At 47.4% G+C, this 24,071-nt stretch overlaps 3 protein-coding genes across 3 annotated transcripts; all 3 read right to left on the bottom strand.

The window, feature by feature from the left end:
- Positions 1-3,510: 3,510 nt before the first annotated feature.
- On the bottom strand, positions 3,511-8,072 carry LOC135367117 (uncharacterized). Its single transcript, XM_064600233.1, has 2 exons — positions 7,421-8,072; positions 3,511-5,738 (listed from the first exon to the last, which is right to left on the bottom strand). The coding sequence occupies exons 1-2, from the start codon at positions 8,061-8,063 to the stop codon at positions 3,673-3,675; spliced, it is 2,709 nt and encodes a 902-aa protein (XP_064456303.1). The 5' UTR covers positions 8,064-8,072; the 3' UTR covers positions 3,511-3,672.
- A 2,102-nt stretch (positions 8,073-10,174) lies between these two features.
- LOC135366196 (uncharacterized) lies at positions 10,175-16,013 on the bottom strand. The gene is made up of 2 exons (XM_064598862.1): positions 15,363-16,013; positions 10,175-12,401 (listed from the first exon to the last, which is right to left on the bottom strand). The coding sequence occupies exons 1-2, from the start codon at positions 15,913-15,915 to the stop codon at positions 10,336-10,338; spliced, it is 2,619 nt and encodes an 872-aa protein (XP_064454932.1). The 5' UTR covers positions 15,916-16,013; the 3' UTR covers positions 10,175-10,335.
- A 2,032-nt stretch (positions 16,014-18,045) lies between these two features.
- LOC135366197 (uncharacterized) lies at positions 18,046-21,301 on the bottom strand. Its single transcript, XM_064598863.1, has 2 exons — positions 20,626-21,301; positions 18,046-20,277 (listed from the first exon to the last, which is right to left on the bottom strand). The coding sequence occupies exons 1-2, from the start codon at positions 21,245-21,247 to the stop codon at positions 18,224-18,226; spliced, it is 2,676 nt and encodes an 891-aa protein (XP_064454933.1). The 5' UTR covers positions 21,248-21,301; the 3' UTR covers positions 18,046-18,223.
- Between the last annotated feature and the right edge of the window lie 2,770 nt (positions 21,302-24,071).

Genomic DNA, 24,071 nt, shown 5'->3' on the forward strand with positions numbered 1-24,071 from the left:
CTTTTTTTTTCTAGCCGGTACAGGGGCGCGAGATAGCAGGACTCTCCTCGCTTTCTTCGCGGCGGAAACAAGCAGACGGGCTTACATGTAATCGACGGTCGCTCCTCAAGCGGCGAAATTTTTTTAAGGGAGCAATCGCGAGACTAATTAAATCCTCACACGGGCATCAGGGGTGGCAACTTTAACACCGCCGTTCTCGAAAGAGGCCATAAAACAAAATTAATCACGTGTAATATGAGCGAAAAGGCGATATAAGAGCTTTGAAAGGTGAGAGGACAGAATATAAAAAAGGGCGTTGAACCGTTCTGAAATGAAACTGTAGAGAGGGCTGTTTCAAAATTAAGGCGGTTCTCGGCAATATTAGTACGATAGCGTTATTCGCTCCCAGAACGAACGGTGTCGGCGCGCTGCGGTGAAACGATGAACTATCGTAGTGTGGATCGCTTCCTTGCGTCGTCTGCTTTTACACGTTTATTCAACGTTCAGTGCAGTAGGTGGAGCACTGGGGAACCGAACAGTATCGTACCACCGCGGCGCAAGGGATCTTCCGGTGTATATACAGGGTGGGTGCTCTAAAAGGTCAGTCACATTTTCGTGCATGACGTGATACTTCCTTGACCGATACCTCGTTGACTTCCGCTGCTTCAGAGTAAAGAAGTTATGCAGGACAAACCTACGAAAAAAATTGTGGTCACCAAGCATTGTGTAACAAAATAAATACGACCACGCAAACTTCCGTCTCCATCCATCGGTATAGCGCATGGGAAATGCACGAAGACGAAAGTCTGCGCGGTCGTATTAATTTTTTTTACGCAGTGCACGGCAACCACAATTTTTTTCGTACGTTTCTCTGGAAGGGGGGGGGATATGTTTATTAAGAAAAGGAAATTATTTGCTGTGTGGTAGCGGAAGCCTGTCTCTCAAGGAGATACAGCGTCACGCACGAGAATGCGATTGACCTTTTATAGCACCCGCCCTGTACACAAGTATTACGGAAAAGAACCATCAACTCCGAACATCGGCCATCGTGTTACCCACACTACAAAGACAACGGTGTTGCCCCGTACTGGTCGACCTCGCGGCGCGTAGGGCCAACCAACGTCGACAGCCGCGTTGGTCCGTCCGTATCAGATGTGAAGAAGGAAGAAGAGAAGGAAGAACGACACCCGAAGTGAGTGCTGGAGTGCGCAAATCAGGATGGGACATTGAAATGATAAGGAGAGAGGCTAGAAGAAAAGCTGAGGGAGAGAGTAATGGGGACATTACTCTCTCCCCCAGCTTTTCTTCTAGCTTCTGCAAGGCGCCATGGGAGGCGCCATGGTCGATACGGTGAATTCGGCCACAGCCTTTCCACGCGTGAACGCCAGTCCGCTTCGGTACCCTGGTATCCAATCCAATCCAAATCGGGCATCCTTTCGCTCGGCATCGTGCGTCACGCCGCGTGCGAAGTGTATTTCGTTTGTCTGCTCTCATCGTGTGTGCTTGGATCGCGTCCTATTCCGGAAGGAATGGGTATTGTACTGTTTTGACTTTAGGCTGCGACGCGCGAGAATGTCGCACGGAACTTGTAGATACGATTACTTACGATGTAGATTGAGATACGATTTGTAACATGTTAGGCCTAACCTATATATCGTGGCGGCTAACTTGTTGAGATGCCCGTCTTCGCCACTTGGTTTCTAGTTATTATAAGAGTCCCGTGGGATGAGAAGATGGCCCTATAAACGACCAGCGCCCACTACGTCATTCATTACGTAACGACAACGCGCAAAGCATGCTGAAGGGCACTATCAGCTTCATCAGCCTCAGCCTGCCAGAGGACGTGTTTTGTCCGCTTCTTACCCACCACAGCAAAACATAACCTCGAACCAGCCTCCTCGTGACGTCACATCTTTCTAAACAGAGGCAACAACAACATTGATTTCGAGACGATGAATGGGAAGTATCATCGCCAGGGGGCGATACTCTACCCCACTGCTGGTGGTGATGCGGGGAATGAAATAATGAATGAATGATGAAATAATGAATGTCTGTGGTGCTTTTCCTTTAGTGCCCTGGTTTTCATCTGCCCTTCGCTGTTCCTTATCGGCTCTGCGGCGGTTTCTAAACAGAGGGTCATCTGTAAAGCTACGACATTTAAAGGCGTTTGGCATAATGAGCAATGATGCAGACGGCAGTTGAGGGGTACATGGTTCGAATCCTCACCGATGTCTTGCTATTTCGACGACTGCCAAATTTCAAAATGCAGCCTTCTTTTCTCAATTGCTCATTTATCAGCATCTAGGTCCCTTCGGTTTTAAACCGTCGCTACCATTGGACAATTCAGTCGGCGGTGAAGTGTTGTGTGTTTACCGTGTTTTCTCTGAATGCTACCGAATGCGATATTTAGGTCTGTCGACTGTCAGGAGCAAATGACCATACGAGCACGACATACAGGGTGTCCCAGAAAACGTGTCATTGAATTATAATAAAAAAACTACACCACCTAGAATCATACGGTCAATGCATTTGTTCTTACTAGGTTTTTGCCATCCCGTGATGTGAATGTCGTGTAACGTAAGTTTAATTATCTAAATTTTTGCGACCTAAAGTCGGAAATTTTCCAAGTAAAGGTCACCTTTGTACCCCACCAATGTGAAGAGCCAGTCTAATTTACTCAACTTAATGATAATTGACAGGGATATTCAGGGGCTATCCCATCAGAAAAAATAGCCGAACATCATGCTCTACGGAGCTAGCGCGCGACAAATTTTTCAGCGCAATCTTTGTTAGTCCGACGAAAGGAGGTTGGAAACCCAGCCCACACCTGCATCGCAGAAAGAGATAACACAGATACGGCTTGTCGCGTCCGTCTTTTGCTGGGATCACACTTTCCCTCTCCCAATTTCAGGAACTGTCACTTTTTCTACTGTCACCCTGTGGGCTGGGTTTGGAAAGTGAAAGGAAGCAAACCACCCCACGGACTAAGTGCTCCTTTGCCAAGTTCGTCTCTTCGGCGACCCCATTTTCCTATGTGTACTTGCCGCCTTTGTTTGCTGTTACGTGGAACCCGATACATGACAAACTATGAGAGGACCCTTGTGTTGCTCGCTCGCTGTTGGATTGGAGAATCTTGCGGACTGACCAATGACGAAATTATAGAAAGTGAAAGCTTTGATTTTGTTTTTGTTACAATATTGGGCAGGACTCTGGTGTTTGAACAGAAAGTGAGTGTCGCCCACGCAAAGGACTGTTTGTGGTTTGGAATCACGTCTTGCTGGACTGCAACATCTGGTGCCTCCTGGACTGGCTGGCTCCGAAACGAACTTGTGTCATACCACCACCATCAAGTCTTTTGGGCTTTTTTGTCCCAACTCCCATCCTCGAAAGTGTCTCTTTCACGACAACTATTACCCGTAATCCGAGGGACTATGGTCCACTGCATCGGATTTGTAATTCTGGATGATGATCATCGGTCTGACACGAGAGAAAAACTGAGCTAATGTAGACATATTTATCGGAAGAGCAGAATGAAACTTTTGCAATAGTAATATTTAATTGTCGTTTGTCCTTGCTTTTTGTGACGATAAGATTATTCGCCAGTACTATCGATTAAACAATCCCACTGACGGTATACGTGTTCTGGAGTCATATGGCACCACATTATTATACACAATCGTCCGTTCTTGGACATTACTTCGGTTCGGAAACACACTTGGGAATTTTGAGCGCATGGCTGTCAGTACAACCGAAATGAGGCGCAAAGTCCGCGTTGCTCAAAACTGGAACGAGGCAACGTTCTCTGAAGCTCTGCGGCAGTTTCTTGGAAGACTGTCTGTCTCTAGGCGTGCATGCCAGCATACAGAAGCGAATGAAGAGGTAGTGTTGAGCTTCCTTCCAAACGTCGCTGCTCTCAGAGACACCTGCGTTGACCACTTGACGCTTGAGTTTCTCGTAGACGATGCGAAACGCGTAGTACCACAGGACTGTTTCGCTGTCCCACAGATCGTCTCCAGTGATGGCATCCAAGCGCAATCCTTGAGATGATCCAACTTTCTTCACGCACGCTAGACTCTCTTCGAGTCGCTTCGTCGATTTGGCCGAAGTTTTAAACGGCGTCGTCATTGCGCGCACCATTTCTTTTGTGATCCAGGCCCCGAGTGTGGCGGTGTTGATGTAATAGGGGATCTCCTTTCTCTCTTTGTGGTAGAATAGAGGAGGAATTTGATATGCCGTGGGTACCGTCAGGTAGGTCCTGATTACGTCGTACTCCAATACTTTCATCAACTGATTCTTGCTTGCTCCGACGACGCCTTCCATTGAATAGGTCTTGAACAGGAGAATTCGTTCTTTTTCACCCGCTTCGACAAGGACCTGGAACAGCTGGCCACCCTCCAGTTTCCAAGAGGTGTAGTTTGTGTCTTCGTCCAGTATCGACAATTCTGTACCATCGTAGGTGTACACGGTGGTGTTTTCCAATGTGTCTCTTGCACTCGCGCGCAAAATGGCGTCGAACTCCTGGAAGACAGATTGGTCCATCACCATAGCCTTCATGCGTGTGGCAAGTTCCTGAGCCGCCGTACCGCTACTTAAGTCACCGACCAGCCGTGCTACCACAGACGGCCAGGTATTAGTGAGGGCTATCCTCGTAGCTCGAAAGCACATGAAAGGAATCAGAGCAGCGTTTTTCTTAGCGAGGTCCTTGTATGCCGTGTATATGAGGAGGCCGGAAGCAAGGTTTACGATGTGGTATAAGTCGTGAATGCCATAGGCGGGATTAGACAGAAATGCGTACACTTTCAGCAGTGTCTTGAGGCCAACGACTCGGACTGGGCTGCTGACTCCTACTCTAAACTCGGGCGGGACATTATTATTTACCGTCTCTATAAGGCTTTGTGGAGTGCCGAGAGCAGTCAGTTGGGTCATTTCGCTGTAGGTCGTCACCTGTTTCGAAGCGTTTCCAGTGATGAGCTTGTGAACGGTGACATCTGCGTGTAATATACTGTCGGGCTTGATGCTACTGTTGATTCGAGCATCACGGAGCACATTCGATATCATGGTTTCGATTCTCGGGCGGAATATCGTATTCTTTCCAGTGTCTGGTGCCATGTCCGTCACGCCCGCAAAGGCTTTCGAGTGTATCGATTGTCCGAGGTCAAATTCCAAGTACTTGAGTTTGCCGCTGCGACGGAACCGTACAATGAACACGGAGTGAATGTTAAGCTTCAGAGACGTTTGAAGAAGGAACTCGAATACCAATGGGTGATGGTGCAGGGCGGTAAGGTTTAGGAGATCGACGACTTCCCGTACTGCATCTCCGTATGTGCCCTGGTCACTGGCCATGTAAGTGGAGCATGCCTTAAATATCGTCGCCATGACGTGCAAGCCGTACCTGTCCGGCACCATACTCTCGGGAGATTGGAGACCTTCTGCAACGGTGCGGTCGTAGGTGTCGAACACATCATACACAAAACCCGCGACGGCCGCATCTCCGTGTGGCGCTGTTATCCATTTACTGCAAACGTAGCCGTAAAAATCATCGCATGGATGAATGTTTTTACCCAGTAGATTGTCAATTTCTTGTGTGATTCTTTTACATTCTGAGGTTGCGCACTGTATCATCTTCTTTTCACTGGCCTTCTCCTTGTAATGCTTGTAGACATGCCATCCGCAAAATGCGAGAATCAGGAGCAGGGCGGAGACCACGGCCACCGGGACCAGCAGTGATGTGCCGTGTTTCGATGCCTTTTTCTGAGAGTCTGGAAAAGGTGTCGCAAAATTACTTATCGACGGCAGTCGTGGCTTTGGGTTTTTAGTAATTCGGGTAATTCGGGTTTAGTAATTTATGTAAGAAAATATCTACCCCAGTCTAACCTCGAGGAACCAGATATGAATTTTCAAAGAAGGAGGTCACCGAAAAGGTTAGCCAGCTGTAGGACACCCCCATGTTCAGCCTCATTGCTTGGGAGGAATTTTAACGTAGTGCTCCAACGATATTTATTTATTTATTAGTGCCCACCAGCAGAAATAATCGTTATGAGTGGTGCACTTTGAAACTTGAGAATGAAACAAAATAAATGTAATGAGCAAGAACGGATAACACTCCGAGTCAAAAAACCGATGGTAAGCATACGATAGGTAGCAAAGTAGACCTCGTTTCATTATGTATGCAGACCATGAAAAATACCAACATCAGTCTCATGAGCAAAATCGTTGAACTCACGTTGTACAGGACTCAATGTACAATGTCGATGATCGACAGAAGGGTAGGAAAATATTACAAAAATATTACTCGGCAGAAGTAAACATAAAGCTGGAGTACGTCTCCGAAACTGCAGGCAACGATCAGTCATCACAAGAACCACTGTGTTCACCAGTTTCGGGTGTTTCGTTTTGGTTATCCAAGTCTCAGAGCGCGCTCCTTCCAGTAGCATACCACTTTTTTTTTTCCTTTTTCACTTAAAAACTTGAGTTCAGCTTTGTTATTTCATTTGCCATTTCGGCTACCTTAATCGCCGGAAAGTATACCGATAAATCACGTGAATTTCTTGAACTATGCCTACATTAAAAAAAAAAAAAAATGTATAGCTAAAACTCTAACTTCTAGAAGGCCGATTTCGAGGCAATTTAATGGTCAGCCAGTGAGGCACATCCGCTCATGGTACACGCCTGCCTCGCTCACTTTTGTCGTTCATAAACTGATTCATACTGACTTCTTTGACAGCTACTCCATCCTTTTAATAAACAGTTCCCTTCAATGGCTACAACATTTTCAATGAACACAAAAGCAATTTAGTTCTCTGAAGCCTCATATAGCTTCACAACATCATATTAGAAACGCTTGCTACGCATTCAGTAGATCCATCCAATGTTTTGCTTTAATTTATCCCCTTTTCAGTTACTCAGCAATGGCCATTACTCCCAACACGTAAGCCAATGAGCAAGAGAGCCATGAGTCTTGGGAATATGGGACCAATATCCGCAGTATCTAGCCAATATTGGAAGGGTGTTGGGAATATAGGGCCAATATGCTCAGTATCTAGGCAATATCGGTAAAACGTTGGGTATACTGGGACATTATACCCAATAAACAGGAGTGTGACTATTGAGAATACAGGGCCAATATCGGACCAGTGTTTAGCCAATACTGGGCCAAGATTCTGCGCTGCTTGGGCCAGAGGTACATCGTTATGGGCAATGAACCAAACCAGGTAGCCTTCAACAAACCAAAATAATTAGTGCGGCGCAGCATGATCCCAGATATCTTTGCGCCAGGTAATTCCAAAATCAAACTCCTTGCTCCTCCAAACTATGAGCTCCCTGCGGGAGTATTGTCCCTGTGGGACGACGAAATACCCCCGTTGTCACCGTCAAAATAACGTTGTTCGTTGCTGTCAACACTGCTGGTCTAACGCAGCATGGAAAGAAAGCGAAAGTTCACCTTCGCTAGATGACTTTGGTACTTTTCCTTTAGCGCCCTGGTGTTCATCTGCCTTTCTCTGTTCCTTATCGTGCGCCTCGGGTTTCGTCGCGAACTCCTGATTCTCCTGCTGGAATTCCTTCCTTGAACGCTTCTTGTTCAAGCGATCGATTATATTGGAGAAGATGTTCATGCGTGTTGCCATCCCTGTAGCCGACTTAGGTACCGTAACTACTGTCGCAGGCTTGTCCGCCTGGATAGTCGGGCCAGGAGGTGTCAGCGCCGATTCCTTACTCTTCAGAGAGTGTCTTCTTTTAGAAACGTTCGTAACGTCTTTCGTTCCTGTACGATCTGTTCTCTCCCTTGCAGATTTTTTGCTGATTGCGGTGACCTTCTCGTGCTTGGGCATGTCGGCCCTGTAACCCTTCCCGTCAGATGCATTCGGTTCGGGTGAAGTCTTCCTGGATGCAGCAGGTTCGTCGGCTCTAGTTGGCGATATAGTACTTTCCGTTTTACGAGGTTTCGACTCAGTGCTTCCTGTCTTACGATGCGACTTCTTCGTGGTGTCCGCCATTCTTCCGAACAGTGTTTGAACCTGTGAGGTATAGGCACAATGAAAAATAAGGCGAAACTCGAACTTCGCTAGCGCGTGCATATGCAGCATACGATACAGCATGCGTCGCGCGAGTCTTCAGCTTCATTCTTCTCAACATTGGCAGTCCTGAGATATCAAAACAAGTTTCAAAATTTAATACACGATATCGCACCCACAATGGCTCGCGTATATTTGTGTCAACCTGTCAGGGACCATTGGATCCAAAGTCCTTTGAGACGTTAGCAACACCAGCAGCACCAACACACACAACACTAGGAGAGTAACGTGTCCACCTGTCGTGGAGACGTTGGTGGTGGTGGTGAAAGAGCTCGCCGTTGTCGGCCAAAGAATGGGCGTCGTGGGACGTTACTGTCCTTTGAACTGGCCATTGAACCAATGGCCATTGAACGTGCGCATAGCGTCACCAAGCTCATGACGCCTCAACGTCAAGCAGGACATTAGATGCAATGTTAATTGACAGTTTGACACGTTACACGACTTGTGTTGCTATACGCATGTTCTATGGACATCGATTTCAACGACCATTGGAGCCAATGACCAGCAAACGTGTGCATAGCGCCACCATGCGCATGACGCCTCAACGTCTGAAAGGACATTGGATCCAATATTCCTCGACGGGTTGACTAGTTACACGCCTGATGTTGCTATGCGCATGTGCTTTGGACATTGATTTGGACGACCATTGGCACCAGTGGACATCAAACGTGCGCATAGTGCCACCATGCGCATGACGTCACAACGTCTCAAAAGACAAGGGATCCAGTGTTCCTTGACATGTTACACGCTTGGTGTTGCTATGCGCGTGTTCCCTGGGGCATTGAGTTCAATGATCATTGAAATCAATGGCCATTGTACATGCGCAGAGCGCCACCATGTGTATGACGCCTCAGTGTCTGAAAGGACATTGGATCCTGAATTTCTCGACAGGTTCACACGTTACACGTCTGGTCCTGCAATGCGCATGCTCTTTGGGCATTGATTTCCGTGACCATTAAAACCAATGCCCGTTGAACATGCACATAGCACAACCAAGCGCATGACGTCTCAACGTCAGGGAAGGGATCAAGTGAACCTGAAATTGAACGACTCAACATTGGGTGCCTCTGAACTTTCAACTATGCACACAAAGGACATTTGATCGAATGTTCGCTGACATGTTGTCACGCTACACCCTTGGTGGCGTTACGAGCATATTCTTTGGCCATGATTTTAAGTATCATTGAGACGAATCACATGGGCAGTCTTCAATGATAATTGAAATCAAAAGTCATTGAAGAGGCTAGCGCGTCTCAATGTGTCAAAGGACTATGGATCCAATGTTGCCCGACAGGTTCATACGTTACACGCTTGGAGCCACGACCTTGTTCTTTGGCCATTGATTGCAACGACCATTGAAGACTCCCCGTCGGACAAGGGTACAAATATTGTGTTTTCAAAATCCCACCTCGTTTATGCCATGCTAGTCCACGTTCTCAAAATGATCACCCAAAATAGTCTCCTTCTCTGTGTGACGCAGAAACATCATTAAATTAACTTAGCAGCTTTAGGGACTATGACGTCAGGCGCTGGCTGTCCTCCAGCTGAAAATCGTGACGTTGCCCGCCCGAGCGGTGAAGACTTACAGGCAAGTAGCACCATGATCATCACTACCATCCACCTCCACCATCAGTTTCACATCACTTCCACAAACCCTACGTTCCTCGAAGCCAAGGAGTCTCGAGAAGCGTAGGGTTTGTGATCCAAGACAATGCAGTTGCGGGCGCAGTTGACGCACGTCCCCCAAACATCCCCCCCTGAAAACATCCAGGCGGCGCTTCTGCCTTGAGGGCCATCCCCCGTACCGTCAATGGCGCACTTGTTTGCTTTGTAACCTTGAACAAGTGTTTCAATTTCTCGTTCTGTAAAATTGGGTCGTAGAACGAAATTCGCCTGAGATTGCGTGACATCCATTATCAAGCTAGGCTGTCGAGGGCACCTGTAGTAACAAAACAATTGGGAAACTGTCGACTTCTAACGGGGCGACTGCAGATTTTCGGAACCCGAGGGACTATGGTCTACTGCATTCAGCTCTGGATTATCTTCCCGAGTCTGACAGAAGAAAAAACACGAGTCAATGTAGACGTAGTTATCGGAAGACCTCTTGGGAATGAAACTTTTGCGATAGTAATATTTATTTGTCGTTTGTCCTTGCCTTTTGTGACGACCTATACCAGATTATTCGCGTGTACTATCGATTAGGCAATCCCACTGAAGGTTGCATATCTGTGTTCTGGCGTCGTATGACACCACATTATTATACATAATCGTCCGTTCTTCGAAATTATATCGGTTCGGAAACACATTTGTCAGTTTTGAGTGCATGGCTGCCAGTACAACCGAAATGAGCCGCAAAGTCCGGGTTGCTGAGAACTGGAACGAGGCAATGTTCTCTGAAGCTCTGCGGTGGTTTCTTGGAAGACTGTCTGCCTCTAGGCGTGCATGCCAGCATACAGAAGCGAATGAAGAGGTAGTGTTGAGTTTCCTTCCAAACGTCGCTGCTTTCAGAGACACCTGCGTTGACCACTTGACGCTTGAGTCCCTCGTAGACGATGCGAAACGCGTAGTACCACAGGACTGTTTCGCTGTCCCACAGGTCATCATCAGCGATGGCATCCAAGCGCAGTCCTTGAGCTGATCCAACTTTCTTCACACACACCAGACTCTCGTTAAGGCGCTTCGTCGATTTGGCCGAATTTTTAAACGGCGTAGTCATCGCGCGCACCATTTCTTTTGTGATCCAGGCCCCGAGCGTTGCGGTGTTGATGTAATGGGGGATCTCCGTTCTGTCTTTGTGGTAGAATAGAGGAGGGATTTGATATGCCGTTGGTACCGTCAGGTAGGTCCTGATTACGTCGTACTTCAATACCTTCATCAACTGATTCCTGCTTGCTCCGACGACGCCTTCCATTGAATAGGTCTTGAACAGGAGAATTCGTTCTTTTTCACCCGCTTCAAGGAGGACATGGAACAGGTGGTCACCTCCCAGCTTCCAAGAGGTGTAGTTTGTGTCTTCGCCCAGTGTCGACAGTTCCGTACCGTCGTAGGTGTACACGGTGGCATGATGCAGTGTTTCTCTTCCACTTTCGCGAACAATGGCATCGAACTCCTGGAAGACAGATTGGTCCATCACCATAGCCTTCATGCGCGTGGAAAGTTCCTGAGAGGCCGTACCGCTACTCAAATCCCCGACCAGCCGGGCTACGACAAACGGCCAGGTATTAGTGAGGGCTATCCTGGTAGCTCGAAAGCACATAAAAGGAATCAAAGCAGCGTTTTTCTTGGCGAGGTCCTTGTATGCAGTGTATACAAGGAGGCTGGAAGCAAGGTTTACGATGTGGTATAGGTCGTGCATGCCATAGACGGGATCAGACAGAAATGCGTACACCTTGAGCAGTGTCTTGAGACCAACTACTCGGACTGGGCTGCTGACTCCTACTTTGAACTCTGGCGGGACAATATTGTTTACCGTTTCTATAAGGCTTTGTGGAGTGCCGCGAGACGTGAGTTGGGCCATTTCGCTGTAGGTCGTTACCTGTTTCGAAGCGCTTGCAATGAGAAGCTCGTGGACGGTGACATCTGCGTTTAATATACTGTCGGGCTTGACGCTACTGTTGATTTGAGAATCTTTGAGCACATTCGATATCATGGTTTCGATTCTCGGGCGGAATATCGTAGTTTTTCCCGTGTCAGGTGCCATGTCCGTCACGACCGCAAAGGCTTTCGAGTGTATCGATTGTCCGAGGTCGAATTCCAAGTACTTGAGTTTGCCGCTGCGACGGAACCGTACAATGAACACGGAGTGAATGTTAAGCTTCAGAGACGTTTGAAGAAGGAACTCGAATACCGATGGGTAATGGTGCAGGGCGGTGAGGTTTAGGAGATCGACGACTTCCCGTACTGCATCTCCGTATGTGCCCTGGTCACTGGCCATGTAAGTGGAGCATGCCTTAAATATCGTCGCCATGACGTGCAAGCCGTACCTGTCAGGCACCATACTCTCGGGAGATTGGAGAGCTCGTGTCACGGCGCGGTCATACGTGTCGAACACGTCATACACAAAGCCCGCGACGGCCGCATCTCCGTGTGGCGCTGTTATCCATTTACTGCAAACGTAGCCGTAAAAATCATCGCAAGGGTGAATGTTTTTACCGAGTAGATTATCAATTTCTCGTGTGATTCTTTTACATTCTGAGGTGGTGCATTGTATCATCTTTCTTTCATTGGCCTTCTCCTTGTAATACTTGTAGACGTGCCATCCGCAAAATGAGAGAACCAGGAGCAGGGCGGAGACCACGGCAACCGGGACCAGGAATGATGTGCGGAGTTTCGATGCCTCTTTCTGAGAGTCTGGAAAAAGTGTCACCTAATTAATTACAGATGGCAGTCGTGGCTTCAGGTCGGGCTATATTCAAATGTAAGAAAATATATGCCAGTCTAATCTTGAGGGACCAGATATAAATGTTCACCCTCATTGCTCGGGAGGAATCTTAACGTAGTGCTCTAACGATATTTATTTATTTATTAGTGCCCACCAACGAAAATAATCCTTATGAGTGGTGAACTTACTTGGTGAACAAAATATAGAAATAAAATAAACGTAATGAGTAAAAACGGAACAGTCTGAATAATAATAAAAAAGATACTAAGCATCGGAAAACTAGCAATGTAGGTCTCGTTTCATTATACGGAGGCCTTGAAAAATATCGATATCGGTGTCACAAGCTGTACATAACTCTATGGACCATGTCGATGATGGAGAGAAGGGTAGAAAAAGATTAGAAAGTTATGACTCGACAGAAGTAAACACAAAGCTCGCGTACTTTTCCGAAACTGCAGGCAAGGATCAGTCATCACAAGAACCACTGTGTTCACGAGTTTCGGGTGTTTCGTTTTGCTTAGCCAAGTCTCAGAGGGCGCTCGTTCCTGTAGCATATCACTAGTTTTTATTTATTTTTCTTCTTTTTCACTGAAGAAACATTGTTATTTCATTTGCCATTTCGGCTACCTTAATACCCAAGAGCTGTAGCGATAAATCGCTTCAAAAATTCCTTGAACTATGCCTAAAAATTTATACCCAATCCTCCATTCCCAGGATATATAATGCTCAACCAGTGAGGCACATCCACTCATGGCCAACGTTTGCTTCCCTCACTTTTTTCGTTCATCAACTGATTCATACCGATTTCTTCGACAACTGCGACACTTTTTTTAATAAACTGTTACCTCCTCTCTCTCTGAAGCCCCATATAGCTTCACAGCATCGTATTAGAAAGGCTTGCTCTGGTGCTTGTTCTTGATTAAGGAGTAGGGAATGTTAGCCATAATGCAACGCTGCCTTCCAGAACATTAGAGGACTTGGGCCGAAAAGTTTTGAGTACAAAGAAAAATGAAGAACGCGCACTTCGCCTTTGGCAGCGTTGGTAGCATTACTAACCTTTCGAAACTACGCCATGACAGCGTTACTCGTCATGGTCCACGGTTACACCCACAAATGGCAGAACTAGCCTTTGCTGCAGAACTAGCGTTCTGCCCTAAATGCAGTGCCCTCCTTCGTGGACAGTGTAGGTCTACAGGATTTCTTGACGCGTAATATCAAATTTTCACAAAATTTCCATTGTTATGGCTAAATATACTTCTTGGCAATACATTCTCAAACTACACCATGACGTCCAGATGACCTCCTACGGATATCCTAGGCCATTGAAGGCATAAATGGAATAATCGGTAAAAGCGTCACCTGGGAGGCAGTGGCTTTTCCCTTGTAAGACAAAACAGACACTATACACTATACATTTCTTGTCGTACCAGATTCCTCAAATTCGAGAGTGCTGCTCGAACAGAGTCTAAATGAACAGTGAGGTGTCTAAGTGGGGAACTGCGTGGAGTATTAACTCACTATGAGTATAACGTCTGTTTCTTTCTGCTTTTGGTTTCACACGTTCTGTAGATGCTTCCAACATTTTCGTTTTTAATTTATCCCTTTTCCGGTTACCCAGCAATGGCCATTATTCCCAACACGTAGCCAATAGTGGAAGGGTGGAATAGTATAGTGGAGTCTTGGGAATATGGGGCCAATATGCGCAGTATATGTAGCCAATATTCCAGGAGTCTTGGGACTATGGGGCCAATGTGGTTAGTATCTAGCCATTATTGGTAGAATGCTGGGTATACTGGGACATTATACCCAATAAACAGAATACTATTAGGTCAATATTGAGAACACAGGATCAATATTGGATCAGTTTTACCGACGTCTAGCCAATATTGGTCCAAGGTCCTGTGCTGCTTGGGCTAGTGGCAGAACGTTCTTTAGAGGTGAGGGCTTAAAGGCGCACTAAAATGCAAAACAAGTTGACTTCAAATTACATTGCACGTTATGTCAATTTCACACTTGTTATCATAATTCAAAACGTTGATTCCGTTACGGAGCTACAATCGAAATGGTACCGAACCCGTTCTTGCTTCGGCGCTAAGCAGTGAACGTAGTTTCAGCTCGTGCATCTGGGTTTTTAGCCCATGCTGCGCGTGCACGCACGTGCCACGCCATGAAGCAGTCTCTATGAAAAACAATGTGCGCGTTGCTAGACGGACTGGCGTCGCTGTCCCAAGGATGTGAAGATAAATGTCGTCTGTGGAATATTCGCGAGAACTGTCGTGGGCTACAATTCAGTGAATCGGTATTCAAAAATGTAGTGCGCATCACGTCTCGCATATACGGAACACTACGCTCAGACGTTCCAAATCTACACGGCCACGATAGCTATGCGCGCGCCTCTCCTGCTGTCCCATTGGATGCCGCCAAAAACTGCTCTGCTTTCATTGAGTTTTTCTTATAAACGGTAGCGCTGTGTGAACTAATTTTGCTTGCATCACACGAATTGAAACACGGACTTTCATTTGAGAGAAAGTTGTTTTTGCATTTTAGTACCCCTTTTAATCGCTTGTATGCATTGCAAGCTAACGAGGGGCGCGGCACTTGTCGAAAAGGGCACGTGACAAAACACGTGCACGGCGCTTTTCGCGCGATACGTGAAGTACGTTCTATACGTCACGCGCACTGTGTCACGTGCCCATCTTTTTGAATTTCCCGCCCCACGACGAGCTAGCATTCAACAAACAAATATAATTCGTCCGGCGCAGACAGAAAATTCGACAGAAAATTCCAAATCAGACTGAAAACCCTGTGCTGCTTAAGGGAGTATTGCCCTGTGGGACGATCAAATACCCCAGCTATCACCGTCAAAATAAGGTTATTCGCTGTTGCCAACAATGCTGGCCTAACTCAGCATGGAAAGAAAGCAAGTTTACCTTCTGTAGATGACTTTGGTACTTTTCCTTTAGGGTCCTGGTTTTCATCTGCCTTTGGCTGTTCCTTATGGGGCGCCTTGCATTTCGTCGCGAACTCCTGATTCTCCTGCGGGGATTCCTTCCTAGAACGTTTCTTGTTCAAGCGATCGATTATATTGGAGAAGATGTTCATGCGAGTTGCCATCCCTGGAGCCGACTTAGGTACCGTCACTGCTGTCGCAGGCTTGTCCTCCTGGGTAGTCGGGCCAGGAGGAGTCAGCGCAGATTCCTTACTCTTCAGAGAGTGTCTTCTTTTAGAAACCTTCGTGATATCTTTCGTTCCTGTGCGATCTGTTCTCTCCCTTGCAGATTTTTTGCTGACTGTGGTGACCTTCTCCTGCTGGGGCATATCGGTGCTGTAATCCTTCCCGTCAGATGCATTCGGTTCGGGCGTAGTCTTCCTGGATGCAGCCGCTTCGTCTGCTCTGGTTGGAGATATAATACTTTCCGTTTTACGAGGTTTCGAGGCAATGCTTCCTCTCTTCCGATGCGACCTCTTCGTGGTGTCCGCCATTCTTCCGAACAGTGTTTCAACCTGTGAGCTATAGGTATGGCACAATGAAAAATAAGGCGGAACTCGAACTTCGCTAGCGCGTGCATACACAGCATACGTCGCGCGAGTCTTCAGCTTCATTCTTCACAACATTGGCCGTCCTGAGATCCGAAAACACGCTTCATAACTTATTATACGATGTCGCACCCACAATGCCTCGCGTATATCTGCGTCAACCTGTCGGGGAACATTGGATCCAAAGTCCTTTGAGACGTTAGTCGTTAACACAAACCTGTCGTGGAACCTTACTCTCCTGGTGTTGCTACATGCATTTGGCCATTGAACATGCACGGAGCGCAACCATGTGCATAATGCCTCAGCGTCTCAAAGGACATTGGATCCAATGTTCCTTGCCACCTTGTACGCCCGGTGTTGCTATGCGCATGTTCTTTTGAACATTGATTTCAATGATCATTGAAACCAATGACCATTGCACATGCGCAGAGTGCCACCATGCACATGACACCTCAACGTCTCAAAGGACATTGGATCCAATGTTTCTTGACAGCTTGACACGTTACACGCTTTTTGTTGCTATGCGCATGTTTTTTGGGCATGGATTTTAATGATCATTGAAACCAAAGGCCATTGAACATGCGCAGAGCGCCACGATACACATGACGCCTCAACGTCTCAAAGGGCATTGCATCCAATGTTCCTTGACAGGTTTACATGTTACACGCCCGGTGTTTGTATGCGCATGCTCTTTTGGACTGATTTCAATGATAATAGAAACTAATGACCATTGCACGTGCGCAGAGTGTCACCATGCGCATGACAACTCAACGTCTCAAAGGACATTGGGTGCCTTTGCGCCATTAAACTTTCAACTACACGCACACAAAAGATATTTGATCTAATGTTCACTGACACGTTGACACGCTTCACGCTTGGTAGCGTTACGAGCATGTTTTTTGGCCATTGATTTTAATTATCATTGAGACCAATCGCAGGGGCAGTCTTCAATGGTAATCGAAACCAATGTTCATTGAACATGCGAGCGCCGCGCAGCGTATGACGTCTCAACGCGTCAATGGACATTGGATCCAATGTTGCCCGACAGGTTCGTTCGTTAACACATTCGTTACACTATTGGAGCTACGAGCTTGTTCTTTGGTCATTGATTTCAATGACTATTGAAGACTGCCCATGGGACAAGGGCACAAATCTCGTGTTCTCAAAATTCCACCTCGTTTTTGCCATACCAATCCACGTCCTCACACTGTATTCAACCAAAATAGTGTCCTCCTCTGTGTGACGCAGAAACATCATAAAATTAACTTCGCAACTTTGGGGAGTATGACGCATGGCGCTGGCAGTCCTTCAGCTGAAAGTCGTGACGTTGCACTTCACATGTAAACTGAGCGGCCGTAGGGCAGCTTGCCCAACTATGACGGCATCAATGTGCAATAGGTTGGATGCTGTGCGACATCAGTCGTGATGATATGTTTGTAAATCATCAGTTGTCCCTGTACATGCAACGTAATACGTGGAGAGCGATGGACCGGAATGCTCTCCACCTGAATGAAGCCCAGCGTAAACAGAGACAGTGAACGCCGTACGTACGAGGTATAGGACAAAAGTTTACGGAACACGCGACCGACGTACCCTATCTTTGGCGCGACACCCTAGCGGCTGCCGGAAGAGGATCAGTTCACTATTCGGAGGGAAGGGTGTGCTGTTAGCGGACACACTGATGGTAGTTCCTGTGTCACTAGGGTGTGAATGGAAGTGGAAGCTACCGCGGTGTGCGCAAACAACGTACCCTTCCAGCCCACCGAACAGTGAACTACCCGCTTCCGGCGGCGCTAGGGTGTCGCACCGAAGAAAAAGTACGTCCGTACAGTTCGCTGTTTGCTGGACCGTCGTTAGAAAGAGGCCCGCCAGGGGCGCCCCTACTATTCATCCATAGGCTTATTTCCCGAAACAGTATGAATGACCAGGCGCTTGTGATAGCCCTACTTCAGAACAAAGCAGAGAACATCAACGGATGCTTTTGGTACTTTAGGGCTCTGCACTTTTTCTCCGGACCTCCATCAACCGGTCTCTCTACATCTTCTAGTCTCCGGGGTCTTTTGGTCTCTGGTTTTCTTGCACTGCGTATAGTGCAAGGCCAATGAGTAGAACAGACAATACTACGATACTAAACATTTTTAATTAGACAACAATTGGACTGATATAGAGCGTGTTTAACCACACGCCAGGAAAATCGTACGCTTCGTGAAATATCCAATTAGTATCACATGGAATTATACAGAGATTTAACAATTCAGCGCTGCTCGGAAACGCATTGGTCAGTTTTGAACGCTAGCCTGCCCGTGCAACCGAAATGAGTGGCAAAGTCCGCGTTACTCAGAACTGGAACGAGACAGCGTTCTTTGAAATGCACCGGAAACTCTCCCGAGGAGTCTTCGTCTTTGTTAGTACACGCCAGCATGCAGAAGCGAATGAAAAAGTAGCGCTGAGTTTCTCTCCAAACGGGTCCAGTGAGGGATTCGCCTGCCTTTGTAACTGTACGCCTCACGCCGTCGTAGAGAATGCGGAACGCGTAGTACCACATGACTGCTTCGCTTTCACGCAGGTCTTCTCTACTGGTGTACGCGCTTAACCCCTGCGCTGCTGCAACCTTCTTCGCACATTTCAGAGACTCTTCAAAACTGCGTGTCGTTCTGTTGGACGGTTTAAACCTAGCTGTTAGAGCACGTACCATTTCCTTCGCAATGCAGGCCCCGAGTGTTGCGTCATTGATGTAGTACGGAATCTCCTTGACCTCTTCGTAGTAGAAAAGCGGTGGGTTTTGATATGCCGTAGGGACAGTCAGAAATCCGTCACGTTCAGTAAACTTGAGTCGCTTTGTCAGTTGGTTCTTGCTCGCCTTGACAACTTCCTGAAGGGCATAGGACTTGTAGAGCATCTCCCTCTCCTTTTTTCCTGCTTCAACAAATACCGAAAACGCCTCTGTACCTTTCAGTCTCCAAGACGTGTAGTCTGTGCTTTCTAGCGCGGACAGCTCCTCACCGTCGTAGGTAAATAAGGTCGTACTCTTCAGTATGTCTTTACCACTTTTTCGCTGAAGCGTGTCAAATCCCTCGAAAACAGTCTCGGCCAGGGCCAGGTTCCTGATACGCGTCGCGAGCTCTCCCGCTGTTGTTCCGCTGCTGAAATGTCCGACTAGTCGGGCAACTAGGAATGGCCAGGTATTCGTTAGCGCTATTCTTGTAGCGCGAAGGCACATGAAAGGAACGAGTGCAGGACTTTCTTTGGCCATGTTCTTGTACGCCGTGAAACTCAGGAGGCCTGATGCGAGGTTGACGATGTGGTATGTCCTCCTCACCTCTTCGTTTGCAAGAAGAGAGCGGATTCTTAATAACGAATTGAGGCCCACAACCTCTACGGGGCTTCTCAAGCCGACTTTAAAATCGGAGGGAACAACCTTGTTGATGGCATCTACAATAGTCTGTGCCGTATGTTCAGATGCCAGCCTGGAAATTTCGCTGAAATTCCAATATTTTCTGTCTGCCGATTTTGCATAGAGCAGCTGGTGAACAAGAACATCAGTTTGTATTATATTATCCGGTTCGATTCTAGAATTTATCCGGCTGTCCTTCAACAACTTTGCGATCATTGGCTTCATTACTTCGCTCTGAAACATAGTGTCGTTGCTAGTGTCTGCTGCACTGTCCCTCACAATTTGAAATATTTTTGCATGAATAGAGTACCCGCGGTCGAATAGTAAGTGAGTCACCTTCCCGCTACGACTAAAGCGTACCCTGAACACCGAGTGGATGTTGTTCTTCAGGGACATATGAAGAAGGAATTCGAATGGTCCTGTCCTGTTTCGTAGGTCTTCAAGCTGAAGCAGGTCGATGACTAGTGGGACCGCGTCTTCAAATGTGCCCTCTTTGCTGGTCATGTAGCCGCGACATACGTCAAACAATGTGGCCATCACGTGCAAGCCGTACTTGTCAGGTTTCTTGCTGTTGGGTGACGTCAGACTGGCGACGAGTGTGTGATCGTACATCTCGAAGACATCGTCTAAAAATCCTTTTGGTACCAGTCCACGTGGCAGTGCTGCCCATTTCTTGCAAACGTAGCCGTAGAAGTTGTCGCACGGATGGATGTTCTTGTCCAGTTGCTCCTCAACTTTTTCTTGAATTCGTTTGCATATCGGTGTTATGCATTCTATCATCTTCCTTTCACTCAACCTCTTCTGATAATGCTTGTAGATTTTCAAACCAGCAAGTGTTACGCAAAGCAGAAGTACGACGAAGACACCGATGAACACTATCTTCCTGTTGGATTTGGAAGCCTTTCTTGATGCGACTGCAACAGAAGTAGAGCATTTGTGTAGACACATTTGTGGCTTCATTTATTATTTGTAAATATTATTGCGCTTTGATAGTGTGGACGCGAACAGAAAGCACGTGCTGGAGAGTAGCCTTGCACGAAATGCGACCGTGAAACAGATTAGAAGACAGATGCTAGATCATTCGGTGTTCAGCGCATTGACCGCATTCCGAATAAATTTGACACAGGTCTTCATGCAGTACAGGAATTCACGTGACAAATACAATGCAAATTATCTTAAGTTACCCGCTCGATGCGGTGCCATTATGTGAACACAAAATTTCGATAAAAACGGATCTAACAGATGCGCTTGGTGCAACTTACTCTCTTTCCCAGCGGGTGCTGTTGGGTCTTTTTCAGTGGCTTTCTTTTGCATTGCGAGTTGTTCTTTCGGCGAAGGACTCGCCTCTGCAAGTCTCTGGTTCAAACGTTCGATTTCACCTGCAAAGTAATTCATCCGCGTTGTCATCCCATGGGTGACAGGTTCAGGGGTAGGAAAGACTGTTTCGGGATCTTCTCTTTGATTAGATGGTTCAGGTTGTGCATGCAGGTTCTCCTGGTTCTTTGGGGACAGGCTTTCTTGAGGATGTCTCGTGTTCTCTTTGGTGCCTGTGCGACCTGATTTGGCAGATTTCCTGCTACCGCTGCTTGCCCCTTCTTTCGACTTTTTTTTAGTCTTCTTTCCGGGTGGCTGGTCAACTTGATTAGATGGTTCTGCTGGCAAGGATACCCTACCCTTGGATGTCTTCGTGATCTCTTTCGTACTGCTCGTCCCTTTCCTTGCAGATTTTTTGCCGCCCGTTCCGGACTTGTCATGCTGCGGCAAGTCCCCGGAATGTTTCCCACCGGAGCCCATGGTTCCTGCAGACGACTTCTTTGTAGCATAAGGCCCGTCAGTATCGGGCAGTGGAACATCATGTTCGTCTTCGGATTCCCTTCGTTCCATGTCCTTTCGGTGAGACGTCCAGATCAGTTTGACAACTATGGCTTACAGACTAGGGATTTCTTGTTCTTCTTCTTCTTCGTCTTTTCTTCGGAATTTCTTTCGCTCGTGAAGCTACGGCAACAGCACGCGCTATAGGCACAATTTCATCTTCTTCTTCTTCTTCTGCCAATAATGGCCGTGAGCCACTAAGGGAGATTGGCCAGGACAAAAGGGGCGAGAGATCTACTTCTGCAAAGATCGTGACACGGAACATTGACATCGTCTCCGACTGCCGTCAAAGGCGTCTCCGGTTTTTCTCGACATAAAGGCGAACTCCTCAGTATAAAAGTGGCACCTCCTCCTTCTTCTTCTTCTTCATCCTCGGGGAAATGGCCGTGGCACCTCATCGTGTAGAGGTTCTCGTGAAGGGTATTTTCTTCATTTTTTAAAAATTATTTTCAGACAGTTCGGAACGAACCACAGGAAACTTCCACCATGTATTCACGGATGACGGCACCAGGTTCTGTGGCGTAGTAAATAGGAAGGTCGGCTTCCACGCCAAGACGGGGAAATGACCCGGGTTCGAAGCCCGGCTAAGCTGTCTGGCTGGCTTAAGGCACTCGGCAGTGGCGTAGGAGCTCGATTAGTTGCCTCGACGTAAACGTTAGAAAACAGCGCAAAGCAGATGAAGACACCTTGTATCGTGTCCTCGTCTGTTTTGCGCCGTTCTCTTCCAGGTATGTCTTAAAGGAATAGTCCGCTCTCCAAGCATCGATTCGTCGATTTCTGTGTCAAACGGTATGGTGTACTTGCAACTTTGTCAGGTCCGCGCATTAGTTTCCCGAAGCTCGAGCGGTATGTTTTATTATAGGTATGTGAAAGCATCGAGGTCCACACACGTAGGCTTTCTCGCGGAGACGCAAGCGCGACGCAGAAAAATGTGACGTCAAGAGGGCAGGCACTTTTCAGGGATTCACCCCCACCCTCTCCCATCCCCAGCCTCTGGCCAGCCCCGAAGGAACGTCACTAAGCGTCACACGATTCGACCACCCCCTCCAGTAATAATGCTCCTCCTCCGGCGCTCGGCCACGCTGCGTGCGCCCACAAGAAAATACCGAAAACTTCAGAAATACGATGACATGTCCCTTCTCTGTTGTTCCAGCCTCAGAACATCAGTTTATCTCTTGTTCAGAAATACGTCGATTTCGATCGAAAGGGATTGGCGAGCATTTGTTCATTGTCTATTGCACACGTCCAGCACTTTCTTTCTTTTCTTTTTTCTTTTTGCTAGGGAGCGAACTGTCCCTTTAGGGGGATAATTCGCTCTCTAACGAAACTGAAAAAAAAAAAAAAAAAGCTCCAATAGACAATGAACAACTCATCAATCCCTTTCGTTTGAAATCTACGTATTTTCTTCGTATTCAGTATTTTTCCTGTGGCCATCTGCAGCGCGGCCAAGCGCCGGGGGAGGAGCATATTACGGGAGGGGGCGGTCGGGTCTCGTGACGTTCTTTCGGGGATGCCGAGAGGCTGGGATAGGAGTGGGCGGGGCTCAATCCCTGAAAACTGACGCGCATGACAGCCCCTAGCATGATCTAATCGACTAAAACCACTCATGTTCCCGTGGGGGCAGTCACGTGATCCAGCGCGGGTAATTTCTGAGCGCAAGGCCGTGTTGCCATGAAATGACCACCCGAATTCGCCATAATGCGTGCGTGCGGCTGCGTTGACATTCTTCTTCTTCATCTACCTGGAGCAGGGCCTATGATTGCCTATAATATACGCACGGGGTGGTTACCACGGCAGCCCGCACGCATTCGCATGCATTGGAACCGGGCTTTCACCTCCTCGCCCGATTTTGGAGTGACGTTTTATCGTGGCTAAAGAAATTCATACTTTTCCGTTTCCATGACGACGTAGACGGCTGTAAAGATGGCGCCGTGGCCACCAGAGAACCACCTTTGGTATGGTGACCTTCGGGTATTTCGAGCAAGCGCGCACTGATAACACATCAATTCCCGCTTGTCTGCTGACGTCCCTTAGCGCTGTTGGGCGCCACTGTCCACGGTGGCTTGAAAAAAAATCGCAGTTTTAAAAATTCAAACGCTGGAAAACCATTCAATTGAGGGATGTGGGAGTTTGCGTGTCGAATCCATGGACCACAGCGTATGAAACGGAGCCACACATATAATGGGTTGCATGTGGTTTTTCAACCCCTATAAGGCAAATCAGTTCCCGTGAAGTCAGCCCAGGGTGCACGATCCCAGTGAGCAAACATGCTGTCACAGCGCCAGGCAGACACGTGAAATGCACACATCACGAAGCCGAGGCTAAGTCCCTAGCCAGATGTGTGTGTGGGTTTGGTTATATCCGCTGATCCGCACGCATCCGCATAAAATAGGACCGCATAACAGGTTTCACCTTGCGGTCCTATCACAATGTCATGTATGAAAATTGTGTGGTTATCAAAAGAAATCCAAATCCAAATCCAAAATCCATCCCGTGCAATGAAGAGCGTATAATACACGACATGTAGCAATAAGCAAATGTATCTACGAGAAAACTCTGTCTCTCTCTCTTGAACAGTTTATTATTAGCTTAGCGCACCTTTCGCTGGGCTGTCCAGGTTGCGCTAGCGTAGTTGCCCTGCGAATACTCATACATTAAAATCAATAAAACCACAGCGCCGGGAAACTAAAAGCGACGGACATCACACAGTACTGACTGACAAACCAAAGATTTATCATGAGAGATTTATTTAAGATTTATTATTTACAAAGATTTCGGCCCGGATTCTCGGTTCGCCCTCAGTGTTAAGCGCACGCGAAGGGGCCCTCTGTCCATG

The sequence above is a fragment of the Ornithodoros turicata genome, chromosome 8 (assembly GCF_037126465.1).
Source record: "Ornithodoros turicata isolate Travis chromosome 8, ASM3712646v1, whole genome shotgun sequence".
Classification (NCBI taxonomy): Eukaryota; Metazoa; Arthropoda; class Arachnida; order Ixodida; family Argasidae; genus Ornithodoros; species Ornithodoros turicata.